The sequence below is a fragment of the Miniopterus schreibersii genome, assembly GCF_964146895.1.
Source record: "Miniopterus schreibersii genome assembly, chromosome: 12".
NCBI lineage: Eukaryota > Metazoa > Chordata > Mammalia > Chiroptera > Miniopteridae > Miniopterus > Miniopterus schreibersii.
This window is the reverse complement of record NC_138112.1, coordinates 54,944,661-54,963,785: the sequence shown is the minus strand read 5'-3', so window position 1 is coordinate 54,963,785 and position 19,125 is coordinate 54,944,661. Positions and strand designations below refer to the sequence as shown.

The 19,125-nt window shown below is 34.6% G+C and overlaps 1 protein-coding gene and 1 long non-coding RNA gene across 3 annotated transcripts in view; one reads left to right on the top strand and one right to left on the bottom strand.

The window, feature by feature from the left end:
- ELP4 (elongator acetyltransferase complex subunit 4) overlaps nt 1–19,125 on the bottom strand; it is a 147,298-nt gene that overhangs the window by 75,603 nt on the left and 52,570 nt on the right. For both annotated transcript variants that reach the window (XM_081153379.1, XM_081153380.1), the window contains exons 8-9: nt 13,869–13,977; nt 10,851–10,957 (exon numbers count right to left, since the gene is read on the bottom strand). In XM_081153379.1, coding sequence (XP_081009505.1) covers nt 10,851–10,957; nt 13,869–13,977 — 216 coding nt within the window. The remainder of the gene's footprint in view (nt 1–10,850; nt 10,958–13,868; nt 13,978–19,125) is intronic.
- LOC308564758 overlaps nt 1–19,125 on the top strand; it is a 94,793-nt gene that overhangs the window by 62,870 nt on the left and 12,798 nt on the right. Inside the window, exons 2-3 of the long non-coding RNA XR_013999987.1 lie at nt 14,308–14,378; nt 15,848–15,938. This is a non-coding gene — a long non-coding RNA (uncharacterized lncRNA). The remainder of the gene's footprint in view (nt 1–14,307; nt 14,379–15,847; nt 15,939–19,125) is intronic.

Below are 19,125 nucleotides of genomic sequence, written 5' to 3'. Positions count from 1 at the left end.
AATCACTTTTGTTCACTAAAAATTATATTTTACTTCATTCCCTATCTGGTATTTTTGAGGAGTACAGTTCAACTTTATTTCAGCAATAACGGCTCATTATATTATTAGTATTTTTTGAAGGTTATTTTACTTATGTAAAACCTTAGAAGTATATTAACCACTTATGGAAACTGTATTAGCCTCATCAGACTATTGAGTGTAGTCTGAAACAGTGAGATTTTTATGATCACACTCTCTAGTATGTTTTAAGCACTGTCAAGAGGACATTCATTTGTTCATTCATTCATTCAATATTTCTTGAGCACCTACACAATCAGGTACTGAACTGGGAAAAGGCAATACAATAAAGAGTAAAACAGACATAAGTTTAAAGCATTTCTGCCCCTAAATAAATCACATTTTCCCAAAGTTTTAATACATTATAAAAGAGGTGTAAGCATGGTATTTTCACTGTGCTAAAGTATGGCAGCAAAAACAAACAAAACAGTGCAGAGTGGATATTCGAGAGCTAAATAACAACCAGAGATTACTTGCATCAGGGTTTTTCTTGGCTGCTTACTTTGTGATTGGCCTTAGTATTTTTACAGACCAATCAGTTCTATAGGGTGATATACAATTATTCATTTGATTCTTAATTCCAATCCATTGTTACATTATTTTTGTTTGATCTAGACTGGTTTGGCATTGACTACAATTTAATTTTATTTTCATTTTTGATAGTACACAGCAACCAAAAAGAAGAAATTAGAAGTGTGTAGCTGTTGTATGTCTGAATGGCCAAACTCTGAGAAAAGAATCTAGAAATTGCTGGATAAATTGATTTCATAGTATATTTTTACTCATTTGATTTTAGTTAGAGAATAAAAAGTGACTTATACCCCATAAATATGTATACATATATATATATATGTATATATATAACATGTAAAATCTAAGTGTATTAAGATTATTATAAGGTATAGAATATTTTTTTCATTAATTCATTACTAATACCTTATCTGAACCACCATCCTTTACCTAAGAGCATTGGAAAGGCTATGAAAGGTAACTAAGATAAATCAATACTGAGTTCGAGTCCATTTTAATACCTATCCCTGACAAGTTTTGAACTTCATTACAGAAAAAATGGAGTCTATACATCATAGCCATTTTGAAACATGCTGGTTTTATGGTAAAAGACATCTGAACTATCACTGTGTCGTGTTTTTCATAATCTGCATGTGATCCATATATTTGAACAAACAAAAATGTGTGTATGCAAGCAGTTCTCCTTAAAAACTGTATTTATATGTTCTAATAATTTTCTATAATTATTTATGTCAAGAATTCAGCACTAGTGCGTTTGGTTTTGCTCAACACTTTAGCAATTTGTCTGTAAAATATTAATAAACTAGTACTGTGTTGGTTTTTTCCTCTGCCCACTGAATATGAGATAAGTTGACCCATTTGTTTATAGGCTCAACAAGGGCAATTCATTTCATGCTATAGCACTGACCCTTAACAAAGATCTTGTAAATGAGTAGCCTATTACAATATGTACAAGTGACCTTTAATTGCACCAAGAGGCTTTTTGTTATAGGGTTTTTCAATGCTACACCATAGCTACAGTATAAGTTGGTAAAATATTTCTTGGGTTAATGAACAGAAATCGCAACAGCACTCGCACTCATTAGAATATGTACATAAAAAGTTTGAGGCATTTAACTAAGTCTATACTGTAATAATACCGTTTGTCGGTCAGAAAGATAAACTGTTTTTCCAATCCTATAAGAAATATTTAAAACATGCATAAAATTTCATTAAATTCTTAGAATCTAATCAAATACAACTTTGCTTTTCATAATAGCCTTTGGAAACAAAAATAGTTATTTCAAAATTGAGACGCACTTCCTTATAACAGAAAATTTTGATTTTAGAAAAAGATACCTCTTCTCTCTTTTTACTCAATAACTATACAATTGGAACTTTACTTTGAAATGTTTGGTGAAGGAACATATACCTACCAAAACATACCCAAATACCCAACCAAACATGTCAAGTGTTACTTATATTAAGTAATATTTAAAACAAAGTTTTAATAAAGTATAGGGTCAGATATTTCAATTGATTAACTCAGAAATTTCTAAATGAGTGCAATATATATTGACAGTCTTACAAAGAAACTGAAACTAAATATTCAATTTCATTAAACCATTCACATTGGATATCTTAGTTCTGGAAGGCTCATGTCACAATGATTTCATTTGATTCTCTGCAACAATGGTCGGTTGACTTGACAGCACCTGACAAAACAGTTCAGTGAACTTCACTGTACCAGATACACAGAACCTGAACTGGCCACTGTACGAATGTCTATTGTGGCAGGGAGTTGAGACAGCAAAAACCGATGACATTTTAATTTCCACTTAAATACTAGAACTCTTTACTGATTTTGTGGATAACGGCATTTCCATTATACCCCCATTTCTCTTAAATTATTTATTCTGATCCCCAAATCCTACTTTTAAAAATTAATAGTCTGTATTTAATCTCATATTTTCTTAATGAAGAAAACTTCTTACTAAATTGCAGGAAACTTTTTTAGTAATTTTAATCAATGAAAGAGGAAAACATTTTGCAATCATGAGATTTATTGCTTAATTTTGTTTGTAGATGGTATTCAAAGAACTTCTAATAAGTAAAACATTTGTAACAAAAAAAGCAAGTTTTAATATGAATGGATGAAACCTACATAGAAACAGTTATGATAAAAGCGGAAGCAAAATTAGAAATTTGAGAACCGAATTTGGTAGGCTCATTATCTTGTAAGTTGTATACACCTTAATCATCTCACAAAATAATGTCTGATGCTCTAAAGACCATATATATAAAAATAATTTAGAAAAAATATAAGAAATAATATATAAACGTAGTAACTGTCTATGAGCAAAATAATATTTGCAAAAGTACTTGAATGTGAAACTTATGTGAATACAATAATAATACACTATAATTAAATTTGGGATACTTTTGAACCATATCCAAATAGTTGAACGGAACAAGGAAACTGTATTTCTTTGTATAGAATACTTTCCCAACTTATGTAGCAAAGATCTAGAAATCCTACAGAAGTGGACAGTGTTTCAGGGAATGGCATTATATTTTTGCGAATTAAATACCTAACACAAAACAAAAATGAGGAAAAAATAGCGAAAAAGCAATTTTGCCACCCTAACATATTCATATCTATATACGTATAAAACAGCAAAATGTTATACAAGGGAGAAGCTATGATTAATCCAATCTGAATTTTATAATGTATTTTATCAAAGAGTGCAAATGCTTGCTAGGAACAGAAGAATTTTTAACTTGAATGTTGAAAGATTCTATATAAGTGTGTGTGTGTGTGTGTGTGTATATACACACACACACACACACACACGCATACACATACACCTATGTTTTTTGAGGTGCTCTTTTTTTTTTAACCCATCAGGGCGGAGGCCTCCTGGCTTCTGTACTGAAATTGAGATGTGAGTATATCTTGGGGTCTGGTGAGTAGTTAGTGGTTAAAGAGCACAGGCTTTGGGATAAGACAGATTTGAATTTAAGTGTCGCGCCTGTCAGTGAGTAACTCTGTGACTTTGGGTTAGTTAAGTTGCTAGGTCTCTCTGAACCTTAAGTCTCCTCATTCATAAAATGCAGATAATAATGGTACATGGAAGTTATGAGATCTATGAGGTAATGGCTACAAAGCATTTGCAAGAGTTCCAGGCCCCTGTCAAACACTCAAAAAAATCTTTTTAATTTTTAAATAATAATTAATAATAATGAACAGAGCTCCTCAACATGTTAACTTTCCAGTGTAATTCTGCTCATACAGTGAGAAACCCTGGATTTAATCCTGGCTCTAAACACAGCTCTATGACTTTGGGGGGATTATGTTAACTCCTTACACTTCCTTACATTAAAGTGTGTGTAGTAATGCCTATGGCAAGGGCTCCTAAGAGAATCAAGTAAGAATGAAATACGGTCATGTACGTGAAAGCGCCTAACACAAGGCCTAGAACAAATGAGACACCCAGTATATGTTTTCAAATACCCTTAGGATAGACATGAGTTACTTTAAAAATAGAACTTTAACAACAGATGTTTATGGGACACCTACTCTATGTGGCTCGGATTTAGCTACGTACAAGACAGACATGTTTCTACTTTTGTGAAGGTTACAACAGGTAAGGTTGACTGAGGTTGGGAAAATAAACAAACAAATTAACCAGTAAACAACTGTAGTGATACCTAGGTGTTATACTGAGAGTTAAAATACATGATAGCAGGTAACTGAGTGACTGCTTCTGGTGAGCTAGTAGGGGACAACATCGCTGAGAGAGACTGAGATACGTAGCCTCCTACCCAAGGAGAAGAGAAAGCCATCAAAGGAGGGGAGGGTGAGTGTCCTGGACACTGCTGCGCAAAGACCTGGAGGAAGGACTGAGGATGTTTTGGGTGCAAAAGTACCCGCAAAGCTACCTATGTCAACCACGTACATGATACTGTATATCCCAAATACGGATACCATATTTATTAAGCTCTATATTGTATTTGTTACTCTTCCAGGCACCCTGGAGAATATATTAGTAAAATACACATTCTTCCCTTCTAGCTGATGAGATGAGACGGCCGAGGTTTGTTATCAATTTTTGTTTTTTCTGTCTTGCTTAGGTAGGAAAATAACTTACTGTGGGGGGAAGCGTTCAGGGAGTACCATGTGCGCTGGCGAATTCTGCTATGGCAGCTCCACCTGCGATGGCTTTGAGAAAATCCGTGGGCTACTGCAATATAATTATCCTAGAGCCACACCATACAACATTCAGAAATGTTTGTATCTGCAACATTTTAAATAGAGAAGATGTCTTTTTCTCTTTGCATTCTTAGGTGGTGAGGAATCTGTATAATCCTGGTCTCAAAAGTGAGATTACTGCACTACAGGTGCCAGGGGATCTTTATCAGAGACGCATGGACTGAAGACTGTTCTGAAAGAGCCTAAATATTTGACTTGTGCTTTCTTGCTATTCAAATAAAATAGGACTCATCTGATGTAGCCAATTACAAATTTAACATCTTGGGTGTTGGTGACCATACAGAAACTTTAAGATATATAGTATCCCAACATGAATTTACTCTTCCTTGCTAAATGAAGTAGTGCTGCCTGCCAGCCAGATTCACAGGAAGCATGTGAAAGAAGCACAAAGGCAAACAGGCCCAAAGCTGCCAGGGAAAGGCAGCAAGACCGCGGCTTCCATCGCTCGGAATAACGCCCAGCAGCCTGGGCCCTCCTCAGGATGGAAACATGTCACTCTCACTGCGGCATTCGGGCAGATCAGGACGCAGAGGAAAGGGCACTTACGCAATCGCATCCTGGAAGGGCACTCTACTCAACGTGTAAGTGGGAAATAATTATAAAGAAGTCTCAGAAAAATTGTCAGAGAACATAAATGACTCAGGGAAAAATACAGTTTTTTCTTTCAAGGCGCTTAATAGATTTCTAAAAAGCTTACCACTTAGAAACAATTGCCTTTCACATTCTCCTCTAGGAATTATTAATGTAAAGACAAATTTTTATGAAGTGGTAAGTGAAAAGTTTGGGATTCAGGCTGCTAGTAAGAAATACTCCCCGCTCCCCCAGGCCCCGATACTGTTACTTTGGAAGTTTGATCAAAGGCAATAAGCTCTCATAATATTTACATAGGAAGTTAAAAAAGACTTCAAATATTTTGGGAACTTACCAAATCAGTATACTTTCAGCATGTGTCTAGTCACGTAGCCATCTTTGGTCAGTCATCAGAAAATCACAGGCAAATCGGCATGACTCAACCCTAACTTTAATACCGCATGATTGTGTCGTGTAAGCTTGTTTTGTGTGAGAGCCGCTGTGGTTTAGCGGGGAGATTAACAACCGGACCTAAGCTGGCCTCCAAACCTTGCCCTGCTGATGCCTCAAGCTCTTTGAAGTCTGACCATCATACCTGGCAAAACAACAGTGGAAACTAGGATGGTGTCAGATCTAATCAAATTGTCCACTGCAGCAGAGCTAACTATGGGGTTCACTAATTGGCCCAATTGCGGATTATACCCTTTGCTACAGATTCAAGACAATAATTTAGTTAAATGATGTGTTTTTTCCCCCCTTATCTCTTCTAATTAAGATTCCAAAGTGGGAAGAAATAGGATTAGATAGAGTTTCAAAACTGTGTTCCCCTTAAGGTGGTAGGCAGTTTTGATAGGCTCGCTATGAAATATAGAGAGCATAGTATTAAACCAACTTCTGGAGATCCTGTGAAACCTACATGATCTTACTGTATATCTACGTCACTTGGGAATTAAGATATAGATATGGGAATGGTAATATAATGAATATGTTAAATGTAAACACATAGAAAAATGACATTTCCATGTTAAAGTATTAATTTGGATCTACTTTTGAGAAATGATTTCATCTATACATAGATGTCTGTGTTCTACTTTGATTTTCTCTTGCTAACTGCAGTATATCTGGGAACTGAAATACCAACCAGTATTTGTGGAGGGTATCTGTATTAGAAAAGGTGTTTTGGGCTATATGGTCCATGATGCTACAACTTAATAATACTCCCAAGCCAGATATTTCCATTTCCATTATTATATTTTAGTGACATAAGTGTGAATTGACAAATAAGTTGACTATCTCTCCCTTTTACCTCTAGGTATAGTCACCTTTCTACATCCCATTTAAAAACTAGAAAGGCTGTTGACAAAATGGAGTTAAGTAAGGAAACCTAGGACCAAAGGTGTCATGAACACAACAGTGTTGTCCAACACTGTCACTGTGACTGGCACCCTTGTAGCTTGCAAGAGTTTATGATTTCCCAATACGTAAAAATTTCAAATAATTCTACAGAATCATATCAAGTACATTTCAGTATTATTATAAAGCTAATTTATACTGACCCATATACTAATTTATAAGACCATATACTATTCTGGTCTTAATAGTTAAGTGAATCTACTAAGCAAGTGCATAAAAAATAATGTTACTTCATAAGTACTGGCTGATCTGTTATTCTGTGAGTAAAAGTTCTTTGTGATCGAAGAGGCACCAAGGTCCTATATTCTGAGTTATGGGCAAAGTATGACGATAACCTGAAGCAAACTTGATTTACTGAAATCTCAATATTCATTTAGTGTACAAGACCCACACAGATATGCTGCTTATGATAATTACTATTTTGGGACCAATTAAAGCCTACAAAAGTATTATTTATCCTTACATTTAAATTTTGCAGTGAACAGCGAATGTCTTTTGTATATTTCAGCAAAACCCAGTAACCATGCATTCTGACTTGAACACAGAAACACTGAATCTTAGACCCACTACCCAAGCAGAAATGCTGTCTTTAATAGCCTTGGTGGAGGCTGTAACCAATGTAATATACATTATCATGTGTATTAGAAAGTCAGTTACTACAATATGTTAAGCTATGATCAGGCCAAACAATGCAACATCAAAATAGCAAAAGCTACTAAATCCAAGCAAAATGCTATTCCTATGACATCATCAAATTAAATGGAGCCATGTTTCAAATCCTACCAAGTCTTACTTGTTCGTGTATTATAATTACATCATAATTACTAATATAAAGAAAAAAACTGGTTAATGATAATACCAATATTAGAGAAAAAAAATTACAGGAATTAAAAAAACATAGAAGTGTAAGTCGTTATTTCAGCTTGGAAGTGAACCTATGCACCCAGATTATGCATTTTATAGAAGTTTACTGAGAATGAAGGCAGTGATTATAGGTCACTGACCAGTGGAGCTTATCTAATACCTAGAGCTGTTTATGGGAACTATTTTTTAACTCCATAATTTATCTATATTACATTTATTTCAGCAAAGATTTTATACCTACTAAGTGTATGACTCTGTTCTTAATTTCAGGATAGCTATAAAGATGAAAAAAGACATCACTGCTCATATTGAGTCTACTGTTATATATTAGTTATAATTAAGTACCTTTATAATTATATAAAAAATACAAATCACTATATGGAAAATATAAATAAGTCAGTATAGTACCCATTACACAATAAAGGCATAATAAGTGGTTGCTATGACTGAATGGAGTTTATGTGGTAGGTAAAGGAATAAATAGTATATTATGGAGAGTTACCATGTACAGTTTACAAGAATTATCAATTTACGGAGAACTAGAAACTACTACTTTTAACTGAAGGCATATTGAATCAACTTTAGACTTTCTCTTTTACTTATCCAGAAGGTATGATAGGATTTCACTGTCTTTACTGTAGATATGATTCTGCTATGGTTTTTGTAGAAGGGCTAATTTACAGGGCTTTATAGTTGACGAATATTAGGTATTAGTAAAAATTTACTGGGATCAGATAAGATAAATGCTTCCACTTGAATCTAGACAATACCAATACACATTCCAAGAAGGAAGAAATAGTCTTTTGCTATCTCCAAATCACTCAAAGAAACTGGAGACTAGAATATATCACCAAAGACTTGCTATCTGTTTGGGTATGCATTTTATAATGTACAATGCTATATTTAAGCATTTAATCTTACACAAATCATGATTTTATACTATTATACCTACATATACTTTTATTAGGTTTAATTCTTTATATTTTTCTAATCACCAAATTGAATTTCATGGCATAAGTAAGTTATGTAGAATAAGTTTATATATATAAATATATACGTACATTTATATATATATATATATTTATTCATATATAAACTTACATAAATATATTTATTGATTAGGTTATAAGCCAAAAATGTAAAAGATTTGATTGACTGTATTAAATATTAACTTTAAAAAACAACAGTCATTTACTAGTGTTTTATTTTTAAATATTGCTTCCAAACTACAGGGTCACCAATTATAATGGTTCTTTTAGTTTAGAATAGTGGGAAGAGAGGAGAGGAAATGAAACCCAAGTGGTTAATGAGTGATCTTTCATCAACTTCAATGGTCAAATGTAGTCACTACTGGGACCTAAAGTTATTTAGAGGAGGTCTCCCTTGACATTATGTAACTCCTTTATGTCTACCCTCTCACCCCCAAATAAGGCACTGTGTATGTGTGTGTGTGTGTGTGTGTGTGAGAGAGAGAGAGAGAGAGAGAGAGAGAGAGAGAGAGAGAGAGAGAGAGAGAGAGAGAATGAATAAACATGAGTCATACTACTGTGCTACATTTTTCTCTAGGTGCAATCTTCTTTTCACTAGGGAGTCTCCTTGTTTAGTTTTATACATGATACCTTAGACTTGGTTGTTGGAATACTTATCTTAGGAGAAAGATGTCACATGGAAAAGAAACCTTACATCTCTTACTAAAAATATAAACTGAACTTAAAAGAAAATGAGAAGGCATGCTCTCTTTGTGACACCAACAACTACAACTTCACATTTTTATTTTAACTATATATATTATGGCAAATTTCTCAATATTCTGACTGAAAAACTAAAACAATGTTAGAACAATTATGGTGTTGGGTTCCCTTTCAATGGTTTCTTTTGAGAACTAAAGCGAATTAGCTCAAGAATCAGTATTTCTACACTCTGGTTCTTTTGGCTTTAAGTGGCTTTTGAAGGGAGTATCCTCAGATGAGAAACTTCTAACGCTCCTGCAGAGATGACCTGCTTGAAGAACTGGCCGCCTGATTAACTATTAACTGCTCTCAATAGGATTAGATAATTAAGGACATTGATGACCATTAATTAGGAGGAGGGCACATTAATTTGTCACTGGATAGGGCCCTTACAATGATTTATAGGTTAGTGCTACTTGCAAATGTGAGGGGAAAAAGAAAAAGAGAGAGAACCATTAAGCTACCTTATCAAGTGGCCAGCTAAAGAGGGCAGAGGGTCAAAAAAGGGCCAAAGTGGTCACTTAAGGGTGAAGTCCCAAACACCAAAGCAGTGCCAAGCCACATTGACCATCATTTGGTGATGAAGGTAAAAATATGCTAATTTATTGGTGGCAATTCTCTCTTTTTATGGTTTCAAGCAGTTAAGACAAGTGGCCTGCTTAAGAGCTTTTCATTTGAAAAGAGATTAAACAAAATGGTTTGTCAAGGCTGCTTGGCTGTTTTATGTCTTTGTTAAAAAAAATTGCACCGACTATACTGATAACTATCACATCACCCAAAAGCCATCTCTCTCTGAGCATTTATTTCGTTAATAAATACATCAACCCTAATTGCTTAATAGTGCTATGTTCATTTGCTCTTTAGCAAGATTAGGTTGAAATAAATCTTCTGTACTACCACTTTCTGTCACTATTACTTGCAGAGAGGTCACAAGAAAAAGTTTAAGTTGTGTGGAAAATTTACTTAAAGACACTTATGAAAATTAGAGCACTTTGTATAATTTAGCAATGAAAGCGGAAAGGTGATTTCACCGCTAGTATAAAAAACCTGCTTTTAGAAGGTAGCTCAGGATCCCCCTTCCTTAGCCCTACACAGTCGTGGTAGCATTCACATTCCACACACATAAGCACAGCTCATCAACATTTAATTAAACATGCCTTCGAAAGCCTTGAAAATATACTCATGTTAAGTTTGCAGCTTACTTTAAATAGACATTTAAAACAAAATCATTTTTGCTATACTTTAATAATATGCCATTCAAATAAAAGAAAAAATAGGATAGTCTAAAAATATTATCTTGTTACCTCAAAAGAACTTAAAAATATTAGCATGAACATCTAAGAATTTCACTGAAGTAAAAGAAGATATATATATATAAAGAGATACTATTTACTTTAAGACTGCAAAGTAAAATACAAAAATTCTCTTCTTACCTCAATGGTGAATAGCTTCCTTTTTAATTTAAAAGCTAAGTCTTTGACATCTGACACGTCACACATCAAGTTATTAAGCCGAGGAATCTGCCGTATGTGAAACAAACCTTGAGGAAAGGAAAATAAAAGGGAAAAAAAATTTAAAATGCTGTCATTGGATGCATCAATTAAAGAGCCTTCCAGCAGAATCCTGTAAATTTACACACAAGCCCCCTCCCCTTTAAAACTGAAGCTTACTACCAGGAGCAATGAGGCAAATGGTGTGATTATACCCAAGTAATCAAGCAGAATGAAGATAAACAGAAATCCTTGTGCGAGGAAAACTAACTGCACTTCAGTAAGAAGTACAGATGTGAAGAGGGATCTTACCACTGTCAAAACTACAGCCGGTCTGTGTGTGATTTTCTCTTGTATTTACAGTAAGCAAATATGGCTCTCACCTTGCATGCTGCCCATGGCGCCACCGGGCGATCTTTATTTTATTAAATGCCCCAGTAAGCAGCCAGCAAAACAAGGCTGATGGGTTACTGATAACCGGGGAAGCACTCGTGAAAAGTATTCCACTTTGTACCTTATTAATGACTTGAAGAAACCATGGAGGAAAATGACATTTTAGAGCACACTCGAGGATAAACATTAGCCCCCATGCCATCCCAAGACCCTCCTTTCTGGGGCTCGTTAGATCTTTGAGGATCTGCTATAAGCTTTGTAAGAGTGCTAGGTAAACCGTGAGCTTTGGCCTCTTGTCAGCAGAAACACTTGCTAATTTTTTCTGACAAGGGCACTGGATGGCTTTTGTGCAGCCTAATGCAGTTTCTGACTAAACTAGGGGTCGTCTGCCACAGATGAAGACATGGAAGATTATTCAGTGCATTTCTCTGCCTGACTCAGCCCATATTTAAAAATCTCCATCCCAAAGACATTGATTCCTATACATGGGGCAAGAAGGCAAACCCAGATTTGAACAAAGTAAATCAATCTTATTTTCAGAACCGCTTCTCTAGTATAGAGCTTTGTGTGTGTTTCAGTGTTGAGTAACATATGTATTAATTTTAGCTTTAAAAGGGTAAAACTCCAGGTGCTTAACTTTAGAAACATCCCCTTCAAAAATAATTCACTAAAATATCTGACTTACGCAAAAGGTATTATTAAGACAGTTTTGATACAAATTAAAAATATCTCATGCAGAGCTATTTAGTAAAATATATTAGAAATAAGCACACCATACTTTCATTTGCACAGTTTTCATTTTAATTTTGCATGTGCTTATTTAGCTAACTACTAAATCAGGAGGCTTTATAGAATGAATGAGTGATTCCTCCGGTCCTTCTTCTTAACAGAAACTTTACTGGTCATCAGAACTACCCACTGATTTGTGGAGAATAATTTATCAATTCAGAGATTTCAGCACAAAAAAGTCATAGTCTTTCAATGCTTGAAATGCTTTAATCAAAGTAAGTTGTTTTTTTTTTAAAGAATATAAAATATAATTTTACTAAATTTGCAAGGTCATAACACTTATGATACTCAGATATAATTTATTTAATTTGAGTTGTTTTAAAAAAAAACAGAAATAATAATAAAGAAATAATTTGTCCAGTTGTACAATAAGTAATACCTGGGGATGTGACGCACAGCATGGTGACTATGGTTAACAATACTGTATTGTATATTTGAAAGTTGCTGAGAGAGTAGATCTTAAAAGTTCTCATCGCAAGGAAAGGAAATGGAACTATGTGTGCTGATGAATGTTAACTAAACTTACTATGGTAATCATTTCTCAACATATACATATATAAAATCATTATGTTTTACACCTAAAGCTAATAAAATGTTACATGTCAGTTATAGATCAATAAAAAAAAGAACTAGCTTAATCTTAATAGCTCTTTTTCTATCGTAATGACAATATCACATTAAATGAATAATATATAGGATCTGGGCATATACCAGACGCATACTTAAGCAAGTAAATGATCAAGAGGCAAATGATTTTATGTAGCTTTTGTTCACAGCTTATATTTTATAGGCTTTAAAAAAACACTTGCTTGTTAGATTGTGCTATTTTATTTTATAAAGATTGTATGCTGACTCTTTAAAGTGGTGGCAATCATTGTATAAAGTACATGATCATCTTTTATGTGTAGACTCTGGGAATTGCCATAGTCCTGCAATCACGGTCTTGCACAATCTTGTAGCAGACTTCAAATAAGCTATTCAGTCTTCAGACTAGAGGTTTCTATGTAAATATGGTAGGTCAACAATAGTAACAGCAATAATTCGTATTTACTCAGAATAAATAGGTAAAAATCTATTGTTCATCACAATCTATATTCAGCTTAGATATAAGATACACATAAATACTAAACCTTTCCTATTGCAATAGTTCTATGTAAGAACCTTTATTAAAAAAATCCCCAAATCAACCAAATGACTAAAATACTATTAAAAGCTTCAAAACATGTAAGTTAAAAAGTCTGAATAAGGACCTGTGTATACTAGGGTGGTGGTATTTGAAAATCTGTTCATAATTCAAACAAAATGAGTAGATGGAGAAAAGCCCAAATATAATCATAGATGCTCACTTTCTGAAAATGTGATTGACTAGGACTTTTAAAACATAATACCGTCTAAATTTTATTTTTTACTTATACAGCTAAGCTTTGTAAAGCACAAACTCTTATACAAAGCTGTTATTATTAAAATTAATATACTTATTTCAAAAATGGCTAATAAGTACAACTGACTTCATGGCAAGTTTAGGCCACCGGGACAATGGAATGTACATCTTAGTCTAGGGTTTGACTCATTTCAAACAGTTACCATAGCCTGTAGTCTTAATGTAGTTTGGTGACAAGCTGCCGTGGAAGACTGGCCAGGAATAGGAAACATTTAAGAGATATATTATAAAATAAAATTCATGCTACTGGACAGTAGGTATTATGACTGGACAAGATGCTTCCAGGTAACCTAGAAGCAACCAGGACATGCTCTTCCCATTACAAAGGTGCTTCTTACCATGATAATTCTTATATAATGGGTTGGTTTCTCGCTCAGAACCAATAAATGACTCCAGATGAACTACTGTATCTGACAAGTTTGTGATACGAGCAATAACTGCTTTATTCTGTAAAACAAAGGAAACAAAACACTCATGTTATGTTTAAAAATATAACACGTATACAGTGCCATTATGCCACCTCAATGACAAATTGAGGAGACAGACTAGCAACATAGCAAGAGAAACGACTTAAGAATTAAAGCTACTGCAGGCCAAAAACTGGATGAAAATATGCCCTTAACTGAAAATTCCAGGCCATGTAGGTATGCTATTTTAAATCAAAGAACTGAGGGGACATACTTTAGTCTGGGTAGAAAATAAAAATTATTTTTCTCTTGTCTTAAGGGGAAAGTCTACCTTTATGCTCATATACTATTATTTTTCAAATTACTTTAGCCATTGCCCAATGGAAAATCTGATGGATACCAGGATTCAGGAGCAGTAGGCAGTACAGTAAAATGCACAAGGTAAGGTCCTACCGTCATCTGTCAAATGGGATCAGGTCCCAGCCCTTTAACAGCTGAGGTCATCTATCATATTAGAAACAGGGAAGGGCCCAGCTAAGAGGCTGCAGCATGGCTAGCTCTGGAGTCCTCTCCTTTCTTTTTCCAGATGCTGCTGTTTGGCTCTGGGATAACAATAAAGGCAAATAAAAGATGGTAGGCAGCTAGTCCAGTGCTAGTTGCCTACTCTTTCCTTCCCAACACACCCTGATATGAACCAAAAGTATTGCTAAACAATATATTTGTAAAAAATTACATTTTAAGTAGCCAAAATTCTAAAATACCCAGAATTTCATGGCTTTACAATACAATCCTTAAATATCTTATAGGTTTTCCTGAGTTATTTTATTTAATGGAAAGTCAGTATTCCTTTTAATCTGACAGACCGGTAGGTCAGAAAATTGTTTTATAAGCTATAACATCCTAGAAAAAGTTTTGTTATGAAGAGCTTGGTAAGTTGAAAAAAAATATCATTTGTAAAATGTTATAATTTAGAAACTCCAACTTTATACATTGGTAATGTCCACTAGTTTAAACTGAATCTTTTAAAAAAGGATTAGAAATGTAAAACAGTCAAGAAAATTTATGAATCTGATGCCATGTCCCCTGTTAGAGAAAAGCCCAAATATAGTCAACGATGTCCCCTCTCTGAAAACGTGCTTGGCGTCTGAACTGACTGGCCTTCCTCTGCTTCTCAGCCCTCTGTGAAGACTGTATAAGAAAGGAAAATAAAAGAGGGCTGGTCAGCGCTGCCTGACTCACATGGAGCTCTCAGCAGCCCGGCTCTGAGTCTTACGTTGGAACGCCGGCTGCCTCGCACCCAGGGCAGAACCTGACACTCCTCCCAGGGAGGGACGTGTGCTGTAGGAAGGGTGTCCCGGCCTCTGAATTCATGCTTTTAAAAGGAACAAGGGAAAATAATTATTCTTCATTGTCTTTCATACTTCCAATCACGTGGGCGCCAAGAATAGAAAAACAAACATAAAATGGAAATGCCTGTTTTTTTTCTAAGGCAATTTTTCACTCAATGGTGAGAAAATAATCCAGATTGATTCCTCACTTTCAGTTCTGTGCCACAGGGGACGGTCCCACTCCAGGAATAACAGGGGCTTCAGAGGCCATAAACATGTTCCTCTCAATATTTCTTTAGCCAAAGACCATTATATCAAACTCATCCAGGTTGGGTTTCAGCCAGTTATTCTTCACCCAAACAAAAATGTCTGCCAGACATTCCAACAGCTGGGAGACAGTTCACAATGAGTGAACTTGAAAATGATGCATTGTGCTGAGTGCCCAACAATGTGGGGCGGGGGGCGGGGGCCGGCTTGGTTGGGGAGGGTGAGAGCGAGGGGCGATGAAGAATAGCCATGTGGCTCTCCCGTCAAGAAGAGTCTTAGGTAACAGCCAGCAGGCTCTTATCATTTCGATTTTAGGATAAACTCAACCGGGACAAGTGCTCCTCTCACGGACCCTCAGATGAACAGGCACGTAAAAAGGCTACTGACAATATTTCTTAATCAAAAGGTCAGATTTCCTTTTATTTACAAATAGAAGACTAAGCCTTTGTATCTAAATATCTGAATCTAAAATGATAAGTCAGTTTTTGTGAGAACGCAGATATTTAGGATTTCATTGATATTAAAACTAGGGTTTTGTCAATTATATGAATAATAGAAACTATGAGGTTTAAGGATGAGATTAGTCTTCCATTCTAGTAGTAGATAAGCGCAGTCTTGGGGATTTACATAGCCAACCTGATATTTGTCTAGTTGAGAAAGGGTTTCCTTTCTTAATTTAACCTTAAAATTTACTGGTAACCCATTTAACACCCTGTAATATTATCAACATTATAGGTCTTTTTAAGGTAGTTTGAGGGAGATAAAAAAATTATTTGCCACTTTGCAGAAAAAAACTAATGAATTCCAAATATTAAAGATGTGTATAGCCCAGATTTCAAATCTCAAAAACTCATATACATGTATTTCATTTGTTATATTTTAAAGTTCCATAGGTTTATATTGGTCATTAACTATAAACTTAATTCTGCTTTTAAAAATTTCTTGAAGTATCTGCACAGTAGTTTTGGAAAACAGTTTGTGTCATGTGGCAAACCAGACTGTGAAAGTTGTAAAGGTATCAGAAAAATGTCTATAGGTTAAAAAGCCCTGGAAATTATACAACATCAAAGTTTCTGACTTTATTTTAATTAAAGAAGACTCATATAATCTTTCAGTTATTTGTAAAAGCATAATAGATACTTGGGTTATAAATGTACATACTTTTAAAAAAAGTTAAAATAGTGTTACAGATTATGTCTGTACCTCTAAGATTCATAAAGAGTACAGTCTACTGATGTAATCATACCTCAAAACCACTCTTGTCAAAAGGTCTTTCAAATTATAATATTAACACCAAATGGTCTTTTTTGATAAAGCCGGGCGAATTTACTTGAAAGAATCTATAATTAGCGATTATAAAAAAAATCCTTAAAAGCATAATAATTGCAGTGGGCGTTAGGAGGAATACACTATGGACAATAAATTGTCATAATATAATCTGCAGCGTTCAGAAAGCTTCAGCATAATGATCTGAGCAGAGGCTTCGACACCAGAGCTTCCACATTCTCAGCCTTACAGGTTCTAAGTGTTTTTATGTTATTAGCCAAGACACACAACCCCCTTGGCCTACAGTATATGAGTTGAAAATGGAGAGGTAAAGGTATGTTTAGTAATTACTTACGCATAAATTTGAACATAATTTTTAAAACACTTGAACTTGCTACATTATAGTTTCCAATAAGGAACATCTGAATAAGGGCATCCGGGTGTCACCAGGATGAGTAAATGAATGAGTATACCGCGCGCATGGCTAACGACATCACCCGCGCATGCACGATGGCGCCGCCTCCCCGCCTCCTTGCCCATCTGGAGATGTGAAAGTCTAGGATGGCTCAAAAATCCTTCTTACACCAGACAAATCTCCCTTCACTCCTGGGTGAAAGTTGTCAGCTCTGGATAGTAGCCAAGACATGACTAGGAGGGAAGCCAGAAGAGAAGAGAGCCAGTGTCCAGGAGTTTTAAGACTTTGCTGGCAGTCTCAAATAGCATTGTATTAAGTTACATAAAAGGGTCTTAAAACATTCTGTTGCAGTGTAATTTCTTACTCAATTATTTAAGTTTAAATGCTGTTGCAAATAAAAAGGCAAATCAGATTGTCTAGTTGTCTACCTTCATACTCCAATTTCACAAAAACTTGAGAGTTTGTTTTAATTGCTCCTTGTTTGGTTTCATAGAATGTTTCCTGTTTGCTTTTATAGAATGGCAACCACATTTTACTAGATATACAAAATTCATTAAATGGATTTGAAACAAAGGAAGATTAATTTAATGCTCCCTTTCAATTAAAAACTCATGAAGCCAAAATCATGAACTTTGTAAAAATTCAACTACTGCCATATAAAGCTCCCTCTATTTTTAAAGTAGAAATAGTTCAGATACCTATCTAGAGTAGCCAAGTAACAATCAGAATGCCTCACTCCTTGAACTTGCTTGGACATAATTATCTCAACAATATAAAAGCTACAGTATGTACCGAAACAAAATATACTCCCTGGGAAAAAACCAACAAGATAATTAAAAATTAATTAACCAATCAATTATCAAGAAGCTTGAAAGGAATAAACCAATTGACAGAGAGCACTTATGCAATGCCTCAAATAAGAGTAAGTTCTTGGGTTACTCCAACAGGAAAGGCAGCAAACACACAGTATGAAGGGTAGAGCCCCATTGAGTATGGCGCACACATCCAATTTGGGACTATATAGCACAAAAGCACGAGTAAGTTAGCGTTGAAAAGTTAAAGAAATATTTAGGTCACTTTATGTTTGACCCTACTACATGACAAGATGTGTATGTATACTCAATAACTCGAGTTATAACATCTTCTGAAAAATGATATGCATAGAAACACGATCAGGTAAAAACTTATGACATTTCTATGTCATGGAATAAAAAAAAATAAACTTGGATAAAAGGATAAATCTAGAGATTTTTAATGAGGTATTTGTTTTTCCATACTTAAGTTCTTCATCCTATAGAAATAGAGACTATGAATAAAATTATTTACACTGTTGGTAATTTTTTACAAACCCTCCCCCAGAGTTGTCACTTACTTCTGTGGATTACATTTTTATTTTATTAAAAAAAAATTGATAGTGGGGAAAATAATGCTGCTCAAATAGTTTCAGTCTAAGAAAAAATATAACTCTATCACAATTATACTAATAAATATTTATAATAATATTTATAATAATATTAATACCTTAAGGGAGGTATTAGTTTAAATATTTCCACATTTAACACTGAAATTTATTCAAAGTCAGACACAGTTAGTTTTAAGATATAGAGGAACTCTGGTAAACTGATATTCATGCAGGAAAATCATAAAATAAACACACTTTGGTTCCATTTTTGAATGCTTAAAATATAACTACAAAGGAACTAATGGTAAACATACTTAATGTCAAGGGCAAAAGAAACTGCTGAGTTGCCAAATTTTGCTAGGATTAAGCAACGGAGCCATATCTTTTTGTGTTTCCTATCTGATCAAAAACTTGGTATTGTAAGTTTTGGTATGAAAATGTTGGCTCTTTAAAATTGAAGGATTTTTTAAAGGACACTTTCAGGAATGTTATTTACATTTACACTGGCCT